Source organism: Dipteris shenzhenensis, chromosome 33, assembly GCF_047967505.1.
Source record: "Dipteris shenzhenensis isolate YYH24624 ecotype China chromosome 33, Dip_SZ_1.0, whole genome shotgun sequence".
NCBI lineage: Eukaryota > Viridiplantae > Streptophyta > Polypodiopsida > Gleicheniales > Dipteridaceae > Dipteris > Dipteris shenzhenensis.
The window spans coordinates 33,952,298-33,969,362 of record NC_141628.1 but is presented as its reverse complement, the minus strand read 5'-3'; the positions used below and the strand labels follow the sequence as shown (position 1 = coordinate 33,969,362).

The 17,065-nt window shown below is 42.1% G+C and overlaps 1 protein-coding gene across 1 annotated transcript in view; it reads right to left on the bottom strand.

The window, feature by feature from the left end:
* Positions 1 to 402: 402 nt before the first annotated feature.
* The window catches only part of LOC147880010 (B3 domain-containing protein Os11g0197600-like), a 31,723-nt gene continuing 15,060 nt past the window's right edge, over positions 403 to 17,065 (bottom strand). The window contains exons 4-5 of the mRNA XM_087371638.1: positions 933 to 1,094; positions 403 to 501 (exon numbers count right to left, since the gene is read on the bottom strand). Coding sequence (XP_087227764.1) covers positions 403 to 501; positions 933 to 1,094 — 261 coding nt within the window. The remainder of the gene's footprint in view (positions 502 to 932; positions 1,095 to 17,065) is intronic.

Genomic DNA, 17,065 nt, shown 5'->3' with positions numbered 1-17,065 from the left:
TATTCTAAGGGCTCTCTCTATATAAGAAGCCTATCATGTATGGTTGAATATAGCACATTTGCAATAGATTGAGTGTTTCATACTTCGTTTATCTCTCCCCATGGCTTTTTGTATTTGGTTTGATCCTCCATGATCTTTATGTTCATTAAGTGATAGATTAGGCTAGTATGATCCACACTTTGTCATGGTATCAGAGCGTAGGTCTAGTCTCCTAGATTAGTTAAAGGCTTGCCTTAGGAGCACATGTTTTCTCCTAGGTTAGTTGTAGTTTTAGAATGAGAGAATTCCGTCCACCTTAAGTAAGGAATTTCGTCCATTGAATGAAAATTCCGTTCATTGCTTTGAGATATTTATGTCATTGCATGTGAGTAATAGAGAGGGAGAAAGAGCCAAAAGCTCTATCTACAACCATCCTTCAACAAACGACTCTTGCAGTAGTTGTGCCAAGCATACAAGAGGCATCACCACAACAATAGCTTCGGCAACCCCTACAAAAGCAACCTGCAACAACAAGCCTCATAGCCTTACAACAAGCATAGCGAGCTCTAGTGGCTCCTATGACTTCATCAACCACAGGTTTGCTGCCTCTATGTGTTGCTATTCATAGCATAGCCGAGAAGAGCATCAAGCAAAGAGCCACAAGCCTCCAAGAAACTCAGCAAGGCAGCCAGCTGCAAGTGGTCAAGTAGCCTCACGCGCAGGCTTAACGCTCTCCAATGATGCAGCTTGCCTCAACGATCTCCAGCCAAAGGCGGCCAAAGCTTCATCAACCTTAAGCTAAGTGCTATGCCAGCCCATGTCGACTCTCGTCCATAACTTGGCTGGTGGCCTTTGCTTTTGTTGTCGTCCCTGTCATGATGAAATATGTAGACACGGCTCTAACTGCTCTTCAATGAATGCTCCCACAAGTTAGCCATGGCTCACCAACATACAGCGCTTAGACAGCCATCTTCAACTCCTACTGCACCATCTACAAGCTCTGCCGCCAAAGCAAAAGGCGCAACAGCCATAGCAAACGGGTTGTCACCTATACCCTCTCTAGCCCTCCAAATGTAGCTAGCCAACGTGCTTAGCAAAAAGCAGCCGGCCTCCAACTGCGACTCCCAATAGATGCAATGAGCATCTGCAAAAGCAAGAGGGGCAGACCGCTCCCATCTATTGTTGTTGTGAAAGGAACGTTGATGATGATCACTGTGCATTGTCTGCAATGAGGTCATAGACGTCTGTGAGGCCTGCGATCTCACCAATTCCAAGTCTCTTTGAGCTTCTCTTGCAATTCAAGGAGGGGAAGGAAGAGGCAAAGGTTCTGCGAGTGAGGGAGGGAAAGAGCTGCTCTCGTAGCTCGAGAGAGCTTGAGAGAACTCCGTTAGCCCCAATCCAAGCCAGAATCTGTAAAAGTCTTAGTGCCATGAAGCGTAGCTGAGAGGCTCCCCATGGCAAATATTCGTGCACCAGTTTTTTGTGTCGCAGTGACTCCAACTCTGTCGTCAAAATCCGACTGCGGCACCTGCAGAGAAGCTTCAAAGCTTCCACTTTTTCTAAGGTTCTCAAAAAAAGCCATGTGGCAGGATAAGGCTTAATTGTGGTTAAGTAAATCCAACCATAGTGAACCTTGGTTAGTTTGGTGTGGCTGGTCAACTTAACCGGGGTAGGATTAACCTTGGTCAGCAAGTGGTTAGGGTTGGTTAATATGCCACCTAAGCACATAGCCCTTACTAAGCACAGTTTGGAATGCAGCATATGAACTCATGTGCCACATCATCGAGGCCCCCTCTTCTTCACAAAAACTTCGACAAAGCGTAACTTGCAATCCAGGAGGAATTTGGACACACTCCAAAAAGGAAAAGTGATTGTCTTTTCAAGCTCTACGTGCCTATCAAGTCAAAATCATTGTATGCAATTAGACACTGCCAATATTGAAAGAAATCAATTGGTAAGAACTTTGCAACAAATGACAAATCAAAGCATGAATGCACACATCGCTAGCATAAGCATGCCAAAAGCACAAGTGCATGAGATGACCATAGCACGAAGCATGGCATCCACACATAAAGCATTAAGGCACATGGAAGAACAAAGCATCATGCATCAAGCTACATGAAGCAAAGAAGAAGGGAATGCCATCGACATCAAGCATTGAGAAGCAACATCCTTTCCACCTATAGCCCACATGTTTGTAAATCAAACCTGACCACCTGAGAGTAGCTATGAAAGCACCCAGGGGAGGTATTGACATGTAAAGACCACACTTGACCACCTTAAGTAGCAATGCATGCACTAAGGGGAGGTCATGGAATGTAACTCACATCTGACTGCCTTGCAGTAGCCAAAGGATCATGGCACTAAGGGGAGGTGTTGAGATATGGTGCCATGAGCACATAGATTAAAGGGCAAAGGTATGTGATAAGGAATGTATTAAAGTAGCCACCCTAAGATGTGGATTACATGATGTGGAGATGTGGATTGAGGGTATCCACAAGGAGAGATGTGGATGAGAGGATCCCACATGGTTGACTATTCTAAGGGCTCTCTCTATATAAGAAGCCTATCATGTATGGTTGAATATAGCACATTTGCAATAGATTGAGTGTTTCATACTTCATTTATCTCTCCCCATGGCTTTTTGTATTTGGTTTGATCCTCCATGATCTTTATGTTCATTAAGTGATAGATTAGGTTAGTATGATTCGCACTCTGTCACCGTTGACCTGCCGCTTTAGGGCTATCCCGCTGACCATTGCTATCTTGCTACTATGCCACCGGTGTAGTGAACCCACCCCCATGCCCGTGGTCATATTTGTATCCCTCCGCTCGTCGCCTTACGCCCATCACGCCGATCGTCGCTATTTTCATTCTGCCACTCGGTGTTGTACGCTTACTCTGCCGTTGTCACGATATGCTTATTTCGTCGTCATCCCCATTTCGATCCCCACAACCATCACGATAACAATACCACCGATCAGCGTGCTAGTAAGTTCCCACTGATTCCCTATCCCTCCGCCCGTTGTCTTAACTGTATCCCTATGCCTACAGGGATAGAACTTGTGGTTGTTCTTGCGGACCACATGGCAAGATCTATCCCACCAATCTTTGTGATACATCTATCCCACTGCCAGCTGTTATTCTTAATCCACTGTCGTAACTGTATGCTTATGCCACCGCTCATTGCTAAACCCATATCCCACCACTCGGTGCGATATTAGATCCCTCCGACCGTTGCTATAGAGCTATCTCGCCGACCGGCGTGATAACTCTGGGGTAGCCAAAGAATTAAAAGAAAATTCCAGAACCTCAGTTCAGCCTGAGTGTGCCCAGCTAGGGGCATCCCATATGCACTTGTGGTCCAGAAGGATTTTGCCAAAGGATCCGACGCCGAAAGAAAGTGCAAGGATGGTGAATCCCTCGAGAAGCCATCCCATAGCCATCTTCAAGCTAATGACCAAGTTCCTAGGAGAAGGAGACCAGGTCTCCCATGTGGAATGGTTTGAACAAATTTGTGAAGCCTTTTGTGCACCCAGAGACCTAGAGATGGCTAATGCGTTTGGCCGCAGCCTGGATGGCAAAGGCCAATGGTATAGGGCTCTCACCCTAGAAGAAAAGATCACCTGGGAGACATTGAGAAAGGCTTTTATTGTGGGGTTCGCCCCCAACGGCCATAAATGGAGCCCGATCAACTAATTGTATGGTGTTGTTGCCTCGCTTCCTGATCAGGTCGGCAGACCCAAAGCTACATGACCACCTCATGGTGATGAACCCTACCTCCTTTGACCTATGCAATAAGATGGTCATCCATATATGTGACAACATGATGGACAAGGTAAATTTGTACAAAGCCTCAGCTCCCTCAAAAATAGCTCAATCGGTTACGTCCTCAAGTGTAGAGTCAATCAAGAAGGAGGCTAACGAACCTAAAGGCTTGGATATGAGTGAGCTGGCCTCCAATCTATTGGATCATAGCTAGGCCAGCAATGGAGGACACGAACCTCCAAGGAGGCACCGAGCAACCCCCACTTGTTTCCATGGAGAGACAATGTTTGGTGTGGGGTATGCAATGGCAACCACCCCTCCAATGAGTGCCAACACCTAAGGGCAAGGCCGGCACTCTACTGCACACATTGCCATAGGTGGGGAAATCATGATACCTCCCAATGCCGATTTCCCAGGACCCTTCCCCAACCCATGTATCAAATGAGACCCCCATTAGCCCTAACGGCCCCACCTAAACCCCAGATCTCTCAAGGTGGTCTTGTGGCTAGCTCTTGCCCCAGTATAGCAGTAGCTCTGCTACCACCACCCATATTAGGTCTATAGCCCCTGCTACCTCGTATAGCCCTAGTCAATCAAGTGTTGGTTAAAGAATTGCCTGACGACTAGGAGGAGACGGATGCTAATCACGGACCTCTGATCTTAGACCTCATGATTACTACCCCTATGAGGAGGGAAGTGGTACCCTGATCCACTACCTCCCGCCAGAGGCTCAACAGGTCCCCGTATTCCAGACTGCCCTTGTAAATGCAAGGGCAAGAGATCTAAACTCAATTGCTTGGAGACCCCTGCTCCAATGTTACACCTACTAGGGTCCCCATAGAGCAAGTGAATGCCCCTACCGAGGTACTTCAAACCCTCTGGTGTCCTCTTTCAAATGCTAGGGCCTACACTTCTTGAAGGATTGTCCGTACCACGACCAACCCCACCCCGTTGTGTGTGGGATGTGGAACTGAGCATTTATACCAAGATTTTCCCATAGGGAGACCAACCACCCCATCATTCTGCCAAAGAGCACCAGCCTCGATCTACTTAGCATCGAACAGGGCCATGTGGCTGCAGTACCACTGCAAGTCATTACGAGGATGCAAGCCAAGGCATTAGGCAAGGCAATAAGGAAGCTCAAAAGGAAGGGTAAGGGATCCCCATTGCTCGGCCCCGAGATTCCCCCACCTGATCCAAGAAGGCCATTCGAGTAGGTGACGGCTCTCACTAGGTGCTCATCCAACGGCGGTTCTGATGAGGAGACAGCTACTCTTGCCACCTCCTCTACTTTCAAACAATCTTCCACCCAAGGTGACCCTGAGGTACCCTTGATCCCAGAGGTAAACAAATTAGTGTAGGCCCAAGGCCTAGCACCCTCACCCACTTATAAGGAGACCTATCCCGGCCCAGTCTTAGAAAAGCAATACATAAAGGATGCCTAGAACTTGGTACAGGATTTCAAAGAGAAGTTCTAGCATCAACTAAAGGCCAGTAGGGGGTTAGATACGATTCATCCAACCCACCTGATGGGCCACCGAGGGGATAAATCATTCAAGGTGTCGGAAAGGATGGAGGAAGAGAAACACCTCAGCCTTGAGTAGTCAAAAGCTCCAGATCTGATGTAGAAGATGTTGCAAGAAGACCCAGTGTTGCATAACCTCCAGGAGGAAGGAGACTTGTACAGCTTCCAGGACATGTTGTCCATGGAGGAAGAAGCTTCACCAGAGCCCTACCACAGCGTCGGGTTGGCTACCTTCCTATCAACAGAGGTGAAAATGCTGATCACTTCGCTGCTTAGAGGAAATCCCATCCTATGGCGTGATCCGTCCAATTGGATGAACAAACCATTCTTACCTTCAGACCCTGCCAATAGCCCTAAGCCCAACCAATCTATGCTAGAAAAGGGGCAGAACCTACCTAAGGTTCCTATCAACAAGCTAGGCCAGTACTTTGAGGGTGATGAGACAAATGCCTCTATCCCATAGTCTACCAAAACTAGAAGGTGGAAGCCATCCTGGATGGGGGAGCACGAGTGAGTGTCTGCACCAAGTGTTGATTGCCCCACAAGATCAACATAAGGCCACCTTTGCAACCGAATGGGGTGTATATGCAACTAGGGTGATGATATTTGAATTAACCAGTGCCCCTGCCACCTTCCAACGTATGATGATTACGGTGTTCAGGACTTTGTGGAAGTCTTCTTGGATGACATATGCATAAACTCAAAATGGGATGACCATCTAAAGTACCTCAAGCTCATCCTCGAGAAGTTCCTCTTATATGGCATATCCTTCAATTCCCTCCAAGTGCCAGTTTTGGGTCAAACATGGTGTCATCTCTCTGTCATCTTTGGTATCGATCGACGGTTGGTATAAATCAGATCTCCATAGAGGGGACGCTTTGAATTTCCCCAAGTTGCCAATCTAAGCCATGCCTGAAATTCCCAACTAGTACCTACTCGGAGTCCATACGCTCACATACGGTTTCACATCATTACATTACTTGAAACCTTATGTTCATTAGTTCAGTGAGCAGACTTCAGAGTACAGAGGCATTGCAGATTGTTTCAGTGGGCAGATAGCATTTGATTTCACACACACATGCCACCATTGTAAAGCCTATTCGGCTATCTCATGGCATCGTGCACATCATTTCAGCCTTGTAAAGCCTCTTGGCTATTCCCGGCATCATTGCCACAAGCCTTGTAATACATATCAGATTTTATATAATGTAGTTCTATCTTCACCGACGGTTCGGAGATTTCACTTGGCATAGTCAGTGTATTTGCAGTTGATTCATACAGAGATTTTCACGTTACTTTTGAGTAGATCTCTTGCACCATGTCTACGACTAGCAACCTCAATCTGGAGGCATCTACTAAGTTAGACAACTCCAATTGTAGTACATGGAAATATCGAATGGAGACCATTCTTGTACTTCAAGACAAATGGGAGTATGTCGATGGGTCTACACCTAGACCATTGGCTGATCCTGCCACAAGTAGCTCTACTCCATCTGTTGTCACAGCACCAGCAACAGGATCTACAATAGGATCTACATCTACGCAAATAGTTTTCACACTAGTAGCCGATCCTGCCATTGCCCGAGCTCATCATCAGGCAGAATGGGATAAGAAAGACAAGTACACCTATCACTTGATCAAGCAGAATGTGCAAGATGTCATGCTAGGATAGCTCAACACAGTCAAGACATCGAAAGAAGCATGGGATATGTTCGTAGCTCTCTATGAGTCCAAGAACACATCCAGGATTCTCACCCTGAGAAACCAGATCAATCAGAGTTTTCACAACAACAATGAAACCGGTCATGCTTATGTACTCCGCATAAAAGACTACCACAATCAACTTGTAGCAGTAGGAGAAATTATGATCCCCGCAGAAATGGTTCAAGTCATTCTGAATGGACTAGGAGAGGGATACGAGAATCTAGTCTAGAGTATTGCCATCCAACGGCAAATTCTAACACTGGAAAAACTTCAGCCAGTCCTACTTGGTAAAGAACTCAAGACTCAGGCCATTCAAGCACGTAAAGGTCATTCTAATGATCAAGCATTCACAGCTTTAGATAGAAGCAGAGGTAGAGGCAAAGGTGGAGTAGATCATGTCAGAAAAGTGGTCATCATCAGCAACAAAATCAAAGTCAGCATTAGCATCAACCTCAGCAACATCAGAATCAGCAAAGAGGAAATCATTCCAACTGAGGAAGATTTCAAGGATGAGGGAATGCATCCACCAATGTGTCAAACATCCAGTGCAACTACTGTCACAAGTTTGGACACTATGAAAGAGATTGCCGCAAGAAGCAGTACGACCAAGGCGATCAATCTAGCAGTAATCGAGGGAATTCCCGAGGTAGAGGAAATCATTGGTGGACATTCTAGTCACAGTAATTTTGCAAATGAACATGGAAATATGTTTCTTGCAAGCGAGGAATCGCATCAGACTAATACAGTGTACCTAGACATTGATTTCAATCCCAAAGAGGATTACAGCTATTAAGTCGACCAAGTGGAATAGGATCCTTGGTACATCGACAGCAGTGCATCATCTCACATGACAAATCATCAGGAATGGTTCACAGAGATGAAACCATTAGAAGGTCAGAAAAATGTCATCTACACAGCAGACAATACACCGAATCCAGTTCGAGGGACATGCATTATCCCTATGAACAATTTCAATGGTACAAAAGGATTAGTGAAAGATTTGCTCTATGTTCCAAAGCTCAGCAAGAACCTTTTGTCAGTAGGTCAAATGACAAAACACAATTACAAAGTCATCTTCGACGGTGATGAATGCACTATCAGAGATAAATCCAAAAGATGTCAGCTAGTAGCAAAAGGTGTCAAGGAAGGACGCTTATACACAATGCTAGCTACAATACCAGATAAGCATGCCATATCAGCTTAACCGCAACAGATGCCACTATCTGCAAAATGGCACAAGAGATATGGTCATGTCAACTTCAAGTACTTATTAGATCTCAAGAATCTGAATATGGCAATTGGGATTCCGAAGCTAAAGTTTCTTGGAAAAGTTTGCAAAGCATGCTGCTTCGGCAAACAAAAGCGAACCAACTTTGTTAGAAGTACCTCTTGTATTCTTGATTTGATACATACAGATGTATGGGGTTATGCCCAGACCCGCAGCATCAATGGTTTACTTTACTACTTGACTTTCATCGACGACTACAGCTGATATTGTTGGGTCTACTTTCTGAAAGAGAAATCTGAAGTGTTTTCTAGATTTCAAGAATTCAAAGCCATGGTAGAAAACCTGACAGGCAGAAAGATCAAAGTCATGAGATCAGATAGAGGAGGTGAATACATGTCTTCAGCATTTATGAACTTTTGCAAAGATCACAGCATTTGAAGGCAATTCACATGTGCAGATACTCCTCAGCAGAATGCAAGAGCTAAAAGGAAGAATGGGACTTTAGCAGACAGTGCTAGAGCAATGCTTAGTGAAAAGCATCTTCCAAATCAGTATTGGGCAGAAGCAATAGCTATAGCAAACTACTTGCTTAATCGGCTTCCAACCAAACCGATATAGGGTATGACTCCTTATGAATCATTCACTGGACACAAGCCACACATTGGGCATCTCCGCATATTTGGTTGCATAGTATATGCCCACATACATGATGATCATCACAAGAAATTGGATGCAAAGTCATGCAAATGCATCATGGTTGGCTACAGTGAAGAAAGCAAAGCATACAAATTGTATGATCCCATCAACCGCAAAGTCATTATCTCCAGAGATGTAATCTTTGACGAGGAATCAAAATGGATAACCTCACCTACACAGGAGATAGAAGCATCAACTTCACAGTCATCTATAGAACAAGTTGATGAAGAAGACTCCAAGAATTACCAGCAACACCCCAAGCAGAGCCACAGTAGCTCAGATGGTCTACTAGGGAAAGCAGACCTCCAGCCAGATTGACATATGCTCAGAAAGGCAAAGCAATTCAGGTTGAAACCGCCAATTATGCTCTTATGACTACCATCATGGCTACAGAAGAGCCAGTGTACTTCGAAGATGCAGTAGACAAGCCAGAATGGCAAATTTCTATGAATGAAGAAATGGATGCTTTGTATAATAATAATACTTGGGAATTATGTGACCTTTCACCAGGAAAGAAGGCCATAGCAAAAAATGGGTATACAAAGTGAAGTACAATCCAGATGGCAGTATTCAGTGATGAGACTTATGCTCCAATAGCAAATATGGATTCCATACGGTTCTTGATATCACTAGTGACACTCAGTAGATGGAATGTGTATCAGCTCAATGTCAAGAATGCATTTCTCAATGGTTATCTAGACAAGGAAGTCTACATGCAACAACCAACAAGTTATGTTGAACCAAGAAAGGAGAATAAGGTTTGCCATCTCAAGAAAAGTCTCTACGGCTTAAAACAAGCACCCAGAAGTTGGTACAGTAGAATCAACAAGTATTTTGCTGATCTGGGATACATGAAGTCCAATGCAGATCATACTCTCTACTACAAAATTCAAGGGGAAGACATTACTATTGCACTTTTGTACGTAGATGATCTGATTGTGACAGGAAGCAAGGATAGCCTCATCAGAAAACTAAAACAAGACTTATCTGCAGAGTTCGACATGAAAGATCTTGGACTTATGCACTATTGTCTTGGAATTGAGTTTTGGAGAGATTCAGATAGCACATTCATGAGTTAGCTCAAGTATGTTGATAGTCTCCTGAAGAAGTTTCATATGGCAGATTGCAAGATTGCAGCCACTCCCATGGAACAGAGTTTAAAACTTACAAAAGATTCATAAAAGCCTGCAGTCAATGACAAATACTACAGGTAGCTCATTGGATCTCTTATATATCTGACAATCACATGGCTAGATATTTGTTATGTAGTAAGCTCACTAGCACAGTTTAAGGCAAATCCAAAACAGCCTCACTAGAATGCAGCCAAAAGAGTCTTAAGATACATCAGAGGTACAAGACAGTTTGGGATAGAATACAGTGGAAGTCATCACGGTTGCATGGATACTGTGACAGTGACTATGCCGGAGATCATGAGACCAGGAGATCGACACATGGATATGCATTTTTCCTTGGTCAAGGTGCTATATCATGGTTGTCAAACAAACAGCCAACTGTTTCTTTGTCTTCGATTGAAGCAGAATATAGAGCACTCACTATAGGTGCATGTGAGGTTATATGGCTCAGAAGACTATTGTCAGTAATGCTCGATCAACCATGCAAAGGATATCCGATGGGCATAATACTTTTCCTACACTGCAACATAGATGGTATTGAAATTTTCTCAAAGAGGCATACCCATCCGATAAGCACTTGGTCAGATAACATACCTAAGGGCGTGTTTTTTTGTGGATGTGCATATCACTACGGCAAAAACGTTGGATAATGTGTGATCGACCATGCAAAGCATATCTGATGGGACATGTTTCTTTTTGGTTGTGCATGACACTAAGGCAAAAATGGTGTTTTATGCTTGATCGACAATGCAAAGCATATCCAATGGGCACAATACTTTGCGCACACCTTCAACTCAGTGTAATTCACTTACATGCAAAGTGGCATGCCTATCCCATAAGTACTTGATTGGATAACATACCTAGCAGCGTGTTTTTTTATGGATGTGCATGACACTAGAGAAAAAATAGTATTTAATGCTCGATCGACCATGCAAAGGATATTAGATGGGCACAATCCTTTTCCTAAACCTCAAAATAGGTGGTATTGAAATGTTCTCAAAGAGGCACACCCATCTGATAAGTACTTGGTCAGATAACATACCTAAGGGCGTGTTTTTTTGCGGATGTGTATATCACTACGGGGAAAATGGTGGATAATGCATGATCGACCATGCAAAGCATATCCGATGGTTACAATGATTTGCACACACCTCATCCTAGTTGGAACGGACTTGCGTAAAAGTGGAGCCCCCATTTGAGAAGTACTTGTTTGAATAACACACCTAGGACCGTGTTTTTTTATGGTTGTGTATGACACTAAGGCAAAAACGGTGTTTTATGCTTGATCGACAATGCAAAGCATATCAAATGGGCACAATAATTTGCACAAACCTTCAACTAGGTGTAATGAACTTACATGCAAAGTGGTGCACCCATCCCATAAGTACTTGATCAGATAACATACCTAGCAGCGTGTTTTTGCATGACATTAGAGCAAAAATGGTATTTAATGCTCAATCGGCAATTGAAAGGATATTCGATGGGCACAATACTTTTCCTATGCCTCAAACTAGGTGGTATTGACATGTTCTGAAAGAGGCACACCCATTCGATAAGTACTTGGTTAGATAACACACCTAAGGGCATTATTTTTTACAGATGTGCATATCAATAGGGAAAAAACGGTATATAATGCGTGATCGACATGCAAAGCATATCCGATGGTCACAATACTTTGCACACACCTCAACCTAGTTGAAATGGAGTTGCATGCAAAGTGGAGCCCTGATCTGAGAAGTACTTGTTGGAATAACACACCTAGGACCATGTTTTTTTATGGTTGTGCATGACACTAAGGTAAAAAGAGGGTAAAAATGGTATTTTATGCTTGATCGACAATGCAAAGCATATCCGATGGGTACAATACTTTGCACACACCTTAAGCTAGGTGGGATTAACTTACATGCAAAGTGGCATGCCCATCCCTTAAGTACTTGATCGGATAACATAACTAGCAGCATGTTTTTTTACAGATGTGCATGACACTAAGGCAAAAATGGCATTTAATGCTCAATCGACCATGCAAAGCATATCCAATGGGCACAAGAATTTTCCTATGCCTCAACCTTAGTGGTATTGACTTGTTTTCAAAGAGGCACACTCATCCAATAAGTACTTGGTCAAATAACACACCTAAGGGCGTGTTTTTTTACGGATGTGCATATCATCAGGGGGAAAACGGTGTATAATGCATGATCGACCATGCAAAGCATATCTGACTTGCATGCAAAGTGGAGCCCCCATCCGATAAGTACTTGTTTGAATAACACACCTAGGACCGTGTTTTTTATGGTTGTGTATGACACTGAGGCACAAATGGTGTTTAATGCATGACATACCATGCATAGCATAGATGATGGGCACAATACTTTGCACGCACCTCAATGTAGGTGTTATTAAGTTGCATGCAAAGTGGCATGTCCATATGATGAGTACTTGATCAAATAAATATTCCCACCAATAAATTAAGTACTAATTAAAAACTCATTAAAAATAATAATAAATGAGTAGACTATTAAAAAGAGACTAATATTTATGTAATTGTTGCTACTGTAGCTTGCTTGCAAAGGACTCTCACAAAGGAGATGGCTATAGATTTTGTTCCAGGGATGGATGTGATTTTATGTAGCAAAAGAGAAGTAGTTGCATTTGCTACAATCCATGATAGTGATCCCAATTCAGTTTGCCACTTACGAAGACTTGGCGAAGATAAGGTGGCAGTTACTGTATCAAAGATTCTTAGCGCACATGTTGAGCTAAAGTATAAATGTGGAGATATGGAAACACTTGGAGATGTTATGCCCTACAATACATCCAACAAACATTATCAAGATGCGACTTATGCAACAGACATTATCAAGAATACAAAGTGCACCACCTTGGATTTTACTATAGGGGACATTTTACAAATGAGATCATTTGCAAATAAGATTGTAGAAGAAGGTGAAGTATTGGGATTTGAACAAGTGGAACAAAGGTCATTTGCAGAGATGAGGATTCTAAAAGTCACTGATGATGGTATGGTTGATAACATAACATCCTTATGTGATCCCTACTATGAGGTAGGCAAGAATATGAGATGGAGCATGCAATTTTTAAACATGAGAAAGAGGCACGTGGTTTTCAATGATAAAGACAAGGTATAGTACAATATCAAAGGACCTAAAAAGCGTGCCCATGTGCCAGGCTCTATCACTTCAAATGTGGATGATTTCAATGTACTCAATTATAGAAGTGACATCTTATTTGGAGTGGATGAGTTCATTCGTTCCGAGAAACAAAATGATTTTAGAAGCGAAGCCTTATCTGGGGTGGATGAATTCTTGCACAGTGAGAAGGGCAAAGGTTTCAATAGCGATGTCTTGTTAAGTGTGGATGAGTTCATGCATATTAACAAACCTGGTGTCAATCAAGCTTGTGGATTTGTGAAAGCCATGCAAGATGTCCCAATGAGCAATGTTCTCTCAGGAGTGGAAGAGTTTCAAGGTTCTTAATACTCTCATAGAATATTGAATTCATTGAATGGTCCTAAGAGTATGTTAAAAACGAGGATGAGATCAACACAGGACTATACAATATTTAACTTTGGTGATATGGCCAAGGATGCAATGACCAATCATGGATGCTTGGTTACAAACAAATGTGAGGAGAAGAAGTGCATAAATACAGATAACAACGTGCACGAGGAACAAAAACGGTCATACATATGCATGAAGAGAAAGCGAATCCAGGCGAATCCACAAAAGCAACCAAAGAAGAAGAGAGTAATGAAGGAGGAGAGCATGTTAAATGCATTGGGATCTCTATGTTGCAAGCGAAGATATATGCACTTCATTGATCTTGTAGACATCAGGGAATGTAGAGGACATGTGTGGCAAAGAAGAGGAAGCAAAAGAAATGAATACCTTCTCACAAGTCTCTCTTGCTTTCTTCAGAATGGCAATAAAAGGCTAAGTTCAAGACAAAAGGTAAAACCTCTCGTAAATGGAAAAAAGATTTGCAATAAGGCATATCGCAATATTACTGGATTATCCCATGGTACATATTGGGATTTAGTCACCAAGGCAAAGGGCGGCAATAAATTTAGCATTCACGGTAATAGAGGAAGGTCCAAATCAAGAATCTCAACTATTAGGGCAGCAGCAATTTTGCAAGACTTCATACATGAAAATGCTTTACCTCAACCCCATATATCTACCAAACTCCCTAATGGTGACGCGATCACTGAAATGCACCTTCCAATGGGCTTGACAAAGCTCGAAGTATTTGACTCTATTGCAAAAAAGCAAAGGCAAAGAGAGGATGCTGTAGCTTCTTCTCATACTTTGTATACTCTTTGGAAGAAGAACTTTGGATATGTTAAAATCCCAAGGAGGCAAGAAATGTCAAAGTGTAATGTCTGTGATGATTTAAAGCAAGAGATTGAGAGTGCAACATGTCCAAATCAAAGGGAATTATACAAAAAAAACCAAAAATCTCATCATGACCTTATTCGACATTCTAGACAAAAATATGCATTTTGGAAGGAGCAAGCTATTTCACATCCTGATGACTACATGTGCCTTATTGTAGATGGCATGGATCTGAATACAACAACATTGCCTCGTTTTATAAAGACACATCTAGCTAGAGTGTTAGTGCAGGGAATTAAGTTCTTTGCAGATATATGGATTGATTCCTTGCATCTACATGATAGCAATCAAGTTGTAACATCTATTATGAAGGCAATTTGCAATGTACATGCAGAAAAAGGTCGCCTACCATCGACTTTGAGAATACAAGCTGATAATTGCTGGCGACAAAATAAGAATGTACTCATGTTTGCATTTTGCTCCATGCTAGTTGCTCATCAAATCTTCAATGAGGTCGAATGTGGATTTTTGTATGTTGGGCATACGCATGAGGATATCGATCAGGTTTTTAGCACAGTCTCAAGAGAGCTTAAATGCAAGGATGTGGAGACAATAGATGACTTGGTAAGAAGATGTGGCAGGCAAGTTAGTGGTCGTAAGGAAAGTACAGTATGTGAGAGGCTCGAAAGAATGTATGATTGGAAGAGCTTCATTCTACCTTTCATACAAACGGGTGGTGATGCATTGACAGGTCATACCAATCCACACTACTTTCGTTTTTTTTTAAAAGATGAAAAACCCGTAATACAATGGCAACAGTATTCTCATGATACAAAATGGGAACCTGAAGAACCTTACAATCTCTTAACTTCAATTCCCAGCAAGGAAAGGTATCCAACATGGGCTCCTATACAAGAATTCAATGAGAGGTCTAACTGTGAAATAGACGGATTAAAAGCATTTATTACATACAAAGAGGAAATGCTCCGTAGATATCCTGATTCGAATCCTACTTGGAGAGAACACACTACCACTGTAATTAACAAGACATGAAAATTAATAAAGGACCTTGAGAGAATGCGAGGCTCAAAGGATGTCAAGGAAGAATGCAATATGTTTTGGCCAAATGTTCATAACGATTTGCGCCCAGCTCCAGTCTTTGAAAATGAATTTGTATCATTACTCCCACATCTATATTGTGGACTGAAGAAGAGAGAGTTTATATACCACAAGTAGAGAGGTCGATTGTTTTGTTGTGGTTCGGACATCGGATGATGAATATGAGAATGTGAAGTTTTGGGTTGCAAAAGTAGTTGATGTGCAAAGAGATGATCAAGGGAGAGCTACAACATTTACAGCGGTATGTTATGAGCCAAAGGGCAGGAAGGAGAATATGGATAACAACACATTGTATACTAATTGTATAATGAAGGAGTGGGTCCCAAATGATGAAGCGGTCTCACAAGTTTCGACGCAGACAATCATAGTGTCTTGGCATTCAAGGGCAAAGAAATCAAAGAAGCACATGGGATATGAGGTAGAAGGAAAAATAAAAATACCACAGCAAAGTATTTTGCATAAACACGAATTTTTAAGGATGCTCACCATGGAGGAAGTAGAAGGAGACAGTGCAAATGAAGAATGTCCATGATTAAAGTTTTGTATTGAAGTCCATTGAAGGATTTTATTCGGGTATTAGGCAAGGAGCCAATTGACAATTATAATCAGAGTCATCACCTCCTATGTCAAATGAGAGTCAAAATATGCACTGGATGTCACCCAAGGGTCAAGGCTTGGCAAGACAATAGGGAGTTAATGCACTTGGCAAGGGATTGTCACATTGAGCGATAAGACAATGGGGAGTCAATGCACCCAAGGGGCAAGGCTTGACAAGACAAGTGGGAGTTAATGTAGATGACACCTCGCAAGGGACTATCACATTGAGCAATAAGACAATGGGGAGTCAAATTATGCAGATGGCACGAATTTAGTCTCTTTAAGAGCAACAATTTAAATTGTAACATATGTTCAATCTATATCATTTTATACAAAGACTCTAGCTAAGAGCAACATCTCTCAATGTAAACATATAATGATAGCTATAATTGCTATTATAATTCTTTGGTTCAATACAAAACTTGGGTCTTATGGCATCATGTCTTTTTTCTATTTATTAAAAGATTTAAAAATTTTGTGCATATTGCAAGTGACAATGTTATTTACATGAAATATTTAAGTCTCCTTTCATGGATTTATAAATTTATCACGTCAAGGAAAAATATTAAAAATAATTAAATTAACAAATAACTTAGGTATAGCTAGAATTTCTAAAATAGGATTATTTCAAATTCTTGCATGTTGGTGCAAAAGTATAGATTGAAAAAACAAGAATATGATAGTGCCACAAAGTGAACTTTTGATTTGGGAAGAATATTTTCAGAAAGTAAAATTTTGATTTGGGAAGGATATTTTCACAAAGTAAACTTTTCATTTGGGAAGGATTTTTGGGCTTCGTCCAAAAACAACAGAAAAAGTGGACAAAATTAATGAAATAGGTGTTCTTGGAAATCTGAAAGCCAATAGTGAAAAGATACTGTCCTATCTTGTCAGACCATGCTCTGGGTGCTTGCTTCAAGCCATATAAGGCTTTCTTCAACCTACAAACAAACTCAAGATGAAC